The sequence below is a fragment of the Chelmon rostratus genome, chromosome 16 (assembly GCF_017976325.1).
Source record: "Chelmon rostratus isolate fCheRos1 chromosome 16, fCheRos1.pri, whole genome shotgun sequence".
NCBI classification, from domain to species: domain Eukaryota; kingdom Metazoa; phylum Chordata; class Actinopteri; order Chaetodontiformes; family Chaetodontidae; genus Chelmon; species Chelmon rostratus.
Window position 1 is genome coordinate 14,790,337 of NC_055673.1, and position 8,487 is coordinate 14,798,823.

General features: G+C 48.2%; 1 protein-coding gene across 2 annotated transcripts in view; it reads right to left on the reverse strand.

The window, feature by feature from the left end:
- itgb8 (integrin, beta 8) overlaps positions 1–6,361 on the reverse strand; it is a 16,919-nt gene extending 10,558 nt beyond the window's left edge. For both annotated transcript variants that reach the window (XM_041955382.1, XM_041955383.1), the window contains exons 1-7: positions 5,775–6,361; positions 4,511–4,596; positions 2,190–2,361; positions 1,905–2,011; positions 1,564–1,703; positions 1,007–1,172; positions 1–80 (exon numbers count right to left, since the gene is read on the reverse strand). The exon at positions 1–80 is cut by the window's left edge and continues 79 nt beyond it. In XM_041955382.1, coding sequence (XP_041811316.1) covers positions 1–80; positions 1,007–1,172; positions 1,564–1,703; positions 1,905–2,011; positions 2,190–2,361; positions 4,511–4,596; positions 5,775–5,868 — 845 coding nt within the window. In that variant the 5' untranslated portion in view covers positions 5,869–6,361. The remainder of the gene's footprint in view (positions 81–1,006; positions 1,173–1,563; positions 1,704–1,904; positions 2,012–2,189; positions 2,362–4,510; positions 4,597–5,774) is intronic.
- Positions 6,362–8,487: the final 2,126 nt, after the last annotated feature.

Here is an 8,487-nt window from a genome sequence, read left to right on the forward strand (position 1 = left end):
CTGTCCAGCGCCAGGTGAGACGGCTGGTCGGTCATCAGGAGCAACAGACGCTTGGCCTCGGGTCTCCAACCCACTGCTCTCTAACAAGAGACACAGAGAGGAATCATGTGCATCGATCATGTTTGGCTCTTTTATTTAGACTTTCAATGAAACCAAACCATCACAAATCCATAGACTAGACCTCATCAGGGACAAGTGACTAAAAGTTTATTGGTGCTAATGCGCATTCTGTGTCTGGAGAGCGGTTTGATAGACTCTCACATTTTTATTGCCTTATGTCACTAGTCAGCAACATTTACACCAAGACTGATGTGGGAAATATGTGCATGCTTAATATTTTAAAGGTTTACACATGTGGTAGGAAACCGCAAATTCAAACGTTTTACTCATCTGAACTACATTAGTTCCCATGGTGATCAGCTCTTTCTGTAATTCCCAATTAGAAGAAAAGCAGCACAAATTCTTCCACCAGTCACAGAGTCTCCTTCTTTATGTCTGTGACTCGTCAGAGAGTGTGAGAGAAAAATAGGCCTATTCGAGTCTGCTTGTGGGCATGTGTGTATTTTAGGAAACCCGGTGAGCTTATAAGCAGGCCTGACATAATGGAGAGTCTATTTCTAGAGGCATGACCCTCATGGTGTTTCCCTGCAGACTGGTTACTCAGGGCCCCCTGCATGTTGTGACTCACAGCTCTCCTGCAGGCATCGTATAAGCAACTCTGTGTGTGTGTGTGTCTGCCATACCCCAGCAGTGGTGTCATTACTTACTGGGATTCCAGTGGTAATATCCAATGCTGAGTCAGAGAGTCACCATTCTCCCAGAATAAATGCCTCTTTCACTAGGATGCAGACTTACTACCTAATATGGGGCTATACCTTGTCTTTCTGAACATACTCTAGAAACTGAAGTAAATCTTGAATCTAGCTCAAGGTGTTTTGGTAACATTCTCTCTCTTCGTTGCGCACAGATGCAGAATTTGTGAGCCCGACTTCTTGTAAATGCACACCTGGCATACGGCAGCTTGCAGCATGGCATCCAGTCCTCCCTCAGGTGTGTCCATGTTTCCGGAGATGCGCTGGCGTTTGATCACACGCGTGAACTCGCTCATGTTGCCCGTCATGCTCAGGACGTGGTGGAAGCCGTGGGCTGGACGACAGCGGATCTCATAGTCACTGACGCAGAGACAGTTCAGAAAGTTTTTAATTGCAACATTCAGGAGTGTAGATCTCAAAAAAAAACAAAACAACAGAACAAATGAAGGTCAAGAGCCTTTCTGTTGCGTCTGCCTCATCATCATAACAATGTTGCTCCCTAACAACTGAGATAACAAAATTGTGAGAAACTAATAGGAGGAGGAACTTCCTTAGATGCATTTTTAAGTAATCACTCAAATCAGCGCACCACTCTTCTTCTCTCATTGAAAGAGGAAGAGGTTAACTGAGGAATATAACAAGCTACATTTTCTATCCAGTTCATACAGCAGCAAGAAATTGAAGCTAAACCAAGAGTATGAACCAAACATCTCTCAGCAATCAAGAATCCAACCCACAAATTCTGTCTTACCTGCAGGGGTTGTTGATCTTGGAGGGATGGACGTTGATGTAAGGGGAGACGGGTTTGTCCACAAAGGAGCCGAAACCCAGCCAAAGGTCTGAGGAGTGCTCCGTCATGCGAAGAGACAGAGCTACGCCCACTGTCTTCAGCTGCACCCCAGAAAGCATGCAGGTGAGGTGGGCGCAGGGTGGTTGGAATCCAGGGGCAGGCAAAGGACGGAGGAAAGAGAGGCAAGTAGAAGAAGAATGGAAAGATGTAGAAGGTGAGATGGAGAACGCTTTTTTGTATGTAAAAAAATACACTCTTTCAGCGCTGACTCACTGAGAGGAAAACAGCGCAGCTACACCTACATGATCAAGGTTTTCCTGCATAGACGCCGACACATCAACCAAGTAATACAGATCCACAGGATAACGCTCCAGCTGCTTCACGGCCACAACGAGGCTGGCCTTTGAACCTGCGCAAACACACACACACACACACACACACACACACACACACACACACACACACACACATACACACACACACACACCTCAGCTGTTTTGTCACACCCCCAAAGACAATCAAAAAATAAATAAATAAACGAGAGATCCACCCTTCTATACTTGACTCAGAAGGAGCCCGTCGTCTACCTGGTCTGAGGGTGATGCTGATGTCTCGTGGGGACACTTGCGTGCTGCTGATGGTGGCGTTGACCTCCACCTTGATCTCTGACTGCTCCATGAACTCCGCTTCGCAGCCTCTCCTGAGCAGCTTCACTGGCAGGTCGCAACGCTGGCTCGGGCCTGCCCCATCCAGAAAGTCCTGCAGGTCACACAAGGTCAAAAGAGGGAAAATGGCATGCTTTTTTTTTTTGCCAGTTTTCAATCTTAAAAGAACCAAATACAAAAAACCGACATGGAAAACAAACAAGAAACGGAGGAAAATGCTGCCAGACACTCATACAGATAATACAGCTAGCTTTAAGACGTTGTCACTATAATTGCGTTTCAGGAAGTAGAACAAGTGACAGAAACAAGTGGGTCAAGTTGAGTCCTCTGTGGCCCCACAGGCAACACACACTTATGCTGCAAAATATATAACCAACATGAATGTTTGCTCTGATCTGTTCTGAATGTTGGCTTTATGCAGCTGTAATCTTGCCATTTACTCGATAATCATATCTGCCTGAGTCTCTGTGTGAGGCACATGAAGGAGGATCAATTTCCCACCAGGTGGTCTTTATTTACTGCTCCAGTGTTGCTCAATACACCCTTTCACAAATGCAGGAGCAAACACACACACACACACACACACACACACACACACACACACACACACACACACACACACATCAGAGTACAGAGCTGGCAATGCACATGCTCTTACACCCACTTTACTGTCTAATCTGTGTTCACAGTGTGGTCAACTTCAAAGCAAATTTTCCCTTGAGGAAACATGGCAAAGTGAAACCGGTTTCATAATCACTCGCTCCGGTTTCATTTTCTGTTTGTGTCATATTTATGGAGTTTGTATTGATTTGTGATGCAGCTACACTGCCGTGGGAACCATTGGCGTTCTGTTGTGCCATGCCAAAGTTACTCATCAGTTTTTTATATCAGGAAGACGTGTCCTGTTTGTGTTTTGTCATCCATGTCCAGATCTACTCTCTACGCACCGGATCACAGAGGACAGGAAAGTTGCAGTTCTGATTATAAGAAAAGAGATCAGATGGTCCAACTGGCTGATTTTCTTACCTAGAATATGATTTAATCATCACTTCACTGAATGACTCTAGCTGTAAATAACCTCTCTGCTGCCTTGAAGCCTGCCCCGACACTACAACAACATCATGCCTTGTGGCTTTGGAGTGGATTAGTGATCTTTGGTACTTCAGGTCTGTGGGAAACACACCCACAAATACAGTGACTAGCAGTGGAAGTATAGAACTAGACCATTAAACGTGTGTCTTTACTGCACGTCATGGGCCGGATTGGTGAGAGTCCATTTAAAGTCACATGACCAACAAGATGCATATAGGGAATGAAAGACTTTAAAACAGAAGTAGCACAAGAGCAAAGCAGCAAACAGTCTACAATAAAAAAAACCTGTAGCTGAGTGTGTGACCATGGCCTGAACCTGAAAGCTAGACTGAATTTGGTTTATTTATGGCTTTCCCTCTGGCTATAATTTGTCCTGTAACAACTCTGAATTGCAGAAAGTTTCACAGCGACTTCCCCGGACTTTCCTTACAGTGTTGAGTGCTGAACAGCAAAATGTGAATGCGCATAATTACAAGCACTGTACCTGCTTCATTTCCACTGCTTGTCCAAGCGTGGCTCTGTGACTTTTCACTGTGTAGGAGGTTGGAGACGTGGTGTTTGAACGCTTTCACACACCGGTGAGCCCGGCCCAACTTAATGATGTCAGTTAAGGTTAGGGCTCACATGGTGGGAAAGCACCTGAAGTCTGTAAACACACACATGTTGATAGTCCAGTCTAGCCAGTGCGGCTTGTGTGTATGTGTGTGTGTGTGTGTGTGTTGTGATTGGTGTGGCCCTGGGAGGCTTTACAGCTTCTCAAGTCTGATTCGGGGTGGGCTCTTTACGAGGCAGACTGACACCCAGGAAGGAAAGACAGATACAGACACACAAACAGACGGGCGGATGCAAGCTTTGAGAGAAATGCAGTGATATGTGTGAGCGCCTAGACTAAACACATGCATAGAAAGTGGCTCTGTCTCTTCTTCCACATGGGAAAACACACATGGAAACACACACACACACACACACACACAGGCCATAGGGCAGGCCACTAAACTCAAACATGCACATTATATTCACATCTGTGGGTGGCATCAAAGCTTTGGTGTGTGTCATCTGAGGAATGCTGCTGAATGTCTGCCACGTTCTCTATCTTTTTTTTTCTCCTCTCCCCGTCCAACACAAACACACTCTTTTATACACATTCCTACCTCTTTGAAGCACCAGGCACACTGTGGTCCACGGCTGAGACACTCTGTGCAAGAAGTGATACTAGGAGACCAACACACACTGTCACCTGCAGAGGGATGAAGAGGAGGGGGGGGAGAGGTAGAGAGAGGCAGGGAGAAGGAAACAAAACGAGACAGTCGGCCAAAGACGGAGAAGAGGGGAAGGATCCGTGATTAGCATATGAAAGAATATGTGTGTCAACACTCATTAGCCATGCAGCCGAGCCCCTGTGGATATTTAGAGATCTCATGCACACTTTTGATGATGGAAGCACCTCTTAGCATCTCATATGAGGCTGTTCAGTGTCAGCCGGCTGTGTAGTGGGAAAACGGCTGGGAGTGTGGGAACAGGTGCTTGAGTCGTTGGAGTGGTGCAATGGATCATTTCCCACACCCACACTCCCTCACACACACACACACACACACACACACACACACACACACAGAGACACAGACACAGAGGACATCTAATCATGAGTCAGTAGTGAATGCTAAATGCGCACAAATGCTTTTAATGGGGTGACACTGTGACAAATCACTGACGGCGAGATACTTTTTATGCAGCGTTAGCAGAAAGATCCAGCGGGGATGGAGACTGGAGATCTTTACAGGGTGACAAAAGGCGCAAAGTGGACCTGGGGCTCACTGTAGCAGGATTAATGATTCATTGAAGTGATTTATCTGCTGGGATCCAATTTTCCAGAGCCATTTCAGTGAGCTACAGGGTTGGAATGTGGGGCAGAGAAAGGCTGCAGGTCTCAGCATCACTAACAGCCCACTAACAAGCCACTCTGACCCAATTAGCACTCCTGGCCTCTGGCAACCCCCTGAATAGGTGAAGCATTTAACTTCTAATTATAACTGATCGATACATGCTTGAAGAAGCGGTTGGTGCGGTATGAGCTATTCCAGTGGGTCCCCTAAATGTGGCTTTTGAGGTTTCTTTTCACGAATTAATCAGCAGTAGTTCATAGTCTCGTTAAAAAATGTGACAACGACAGGGAATAAGAATATAACAATCTTAAAATGCTGTTAAAGAGGCTTCTTTGGGGGGAAATCTTTATATAAAAAAAGATCTACTGGGGGGTCTTTTATATGAAACAGTTGGGAAAGCTGTAGACCCCCTGCAGAGAGCACAGATGGGCGGGACGGGAGCTGATGTTGCGCAGTGATCTCTTGACAAGATACAAGATGTGGGCTAATTGCTGGGATATGATGTAACTGGCCCTAATGAGCGTCCACTCACCGGCACCGGAGGCTTGTGCGCAGACCGCGACCACCAAGCAGCAGAGCAGGAGACACAGAGGGACGCTGCCGTACGTGCGCAGCCAGGAAGTCATATTATCCTATCCACACCGGGAGCTCGACGAGGCGCAGGGGCAGCTACAGCCGCTGGAGATGAACCGGGGGAGACCGGGCACCGTGCGTCCGCCGCCGCACGAACAATAGCCGGGAGTGCCGGATCGAGCCGCGGGGCATTGTCGTTCACCCAATAACCTTCTAATCCCGGAGAGGTATTCACATCCCCCGGGTTAAATCAGCTTACAAGCGCGCTCCCCCGTGGACCACGAGAGGAGGTGAAGCAATCGGTCGAGTGCGGCGACGGCGGCTGCGGCGCAAGTTCCTCCATCTATTTCCATCCATCCGCAGGTGTGTGCGACGTGTCCCCGCTCCCAATAATGGACCCCGTCTCACAGCTGATGGTCAAGTCTCATCCCGGGACAGAGCGGAGGCGAGTTACACACACACACGTATACGCACACGCGCACACGCAGACACACGCACACGAGCACCGCCGGGACAGCGCTGCGTTCAGCCGGTGCGCGCCAACATGCTGACTGAACATCCCACACTGGAGCCCGGAGAGTGACCGTGTTTTAACCGCTGTACTGACTCAGGCAGGCGGTGCCATGGCAACGACGCTGCGTCCTCGCTGTATCACAGAGGAGGAGGAGAGAAAGAGAGTTAAAGAGGGAGGGAAGAGAGACAAATAAGGAGAGAGAAAGGAGGAGAAAGTGCTTACTAAAAGGAGTTGCTGTGGGGTGCATTCCAAGTGAACCACGGCCTTGAATTGAACACTGATGTTTATATTGCTTCTTCAGGGAGCTGTTTCACGGCACTGAGGGCTCCTGTGTGTGTGTATGAGGACTCAAACTGGGTGTGGATGGATGTTGGGGTAAAAGGAGATGGGGCGGGGGGGTCAATAAAAGCAGAGTTCTAGCAGAGGGGTTCACAAGCTGGTGCTAAAGAGGAGAAGGAGAGGGGGTTGGGTCCATTGTGCACAGATTCCAATGACATGGAGTAACCTCGCCTCGCCGGCTGCTCCGCTGAGCAGGAGCCAAAGACTTACTAAACAACGTTTTAAGCTGGAGGAAAACAGAGCGACGCAAGGACAAAAGACACAACTGTCTACCATCTTTGGCGTGACCCTGCTCTTGTCTCCGGTACCGGCCTACCAGAGAAATCGGGCATGTTTTGCTTGGCACGCAGCCCAAGCAGCGATTGTGAGTGTATGCAAGCAGTCCCCAACCGATGCACAGCAGTGAGCCTGCCCGGCACACACACTCACACTAGTCCCTTATCTGCTCCGTTTGACCCCAACTGTCACTCAGGAGCCTGGAGCCCGGCCAGCCCTCCTCTCATTCATTCACATAATTTGTCGAGTTTTGGCAGGGGGGAGAGCCAACGTGCCTCCCAGTCCGTGCGCTCCCACCAGTCAATTATGTTAATGAAGCAAACACACACCATACTCCTTTTTTTTAAGTGTGTGAAACATCTCCAAAATCCAGAATCCAAGCCCCTCCACTCACAGACCCTTCTCTACCCAGGCCAAGCGCCTCCCCTTTGGGCTGAGGAGGGCTGGGAAGGGCGATGGGGGTCCGGAGGACAAAATTATGGATCTTTCCTCCGCTTCTGAACTTGATAATGGACTCTTGTGTAAACACCCCCTTGGCCCTGTCAATACTGCGCAGCATCAGCATCTTAATGACAGCTGTCATCGCTGTAAAGCTGACACAAAACACGCCTCTTCTCTGTTATTCCTCCCCCACCTTTTTGACCTCCCTGCCCCCCCCCCCCCTCCTCTCTCTTTCCCTCCCCCTGTGTGTTTGTGTTAGCAGTCGGCCGGGCTTTCCATCACGCTGGTCTGGTCTCATCACTATCCACCCGCACATACACACCCACACCCATACCCACCCACACTGTCCACTGTTGAACCACCACTCCTCCTCTAACACCTGCCCAACTTTCTTCCCCCCTTTAAAAGTCCTCTTGTCTCACTGCTTTTCTCTCCCACACTCTCCTCTCTGCCACACATTCTTAGGCTGAGCTGGCGTGAAGACAAAGTGGGGGTCAAAGGTGATATGTTAGCCAAATGGGGATTCCCATGCACGGACACAAACCAGCTACCACAAGTGCACAAAGTGAGTGACTCAGACAAAAAGAGATTTGGAGAGATTTGGTCTGATGCCAATTTTTTTGTTGTTGTTGGTGTGTCAGCGTCTGTGCCCTTTACTGTAGGTGGAAACCCAACAACTGCACAATTGTAATTTATCAGTTTGTCCCCTAAAGCATGTGCCGTCTGTTGTGATTCAGTCCTAAATAGGCTACATCCATCCGAATTCCCCCCTCATACTCTATGTCAAGATCTGGCATTTACTGAGCTGAATTTCCCCTTATCAGAGTATTATCACCATCTCACACCCACATGCAAACAGCTACACATGTACAGTATAGTCACACACTCACAAACACACACCCACATGCAATGAATAGTCTTGAATCAAGTGGAATTTAGACTTAAATTTTCTCAATTTTTGTATCAAAACTGCACACGTCAACTCAAGAGTGAGGTAATAGAGATTTAAATTTGGCAACTGCTTCCTCAGACTGACAACAGACAGACTCTGCGTCAAACAAAAAGTCCAAAAATAGCACAGAGGAACAAGTGAGTGTTCCTG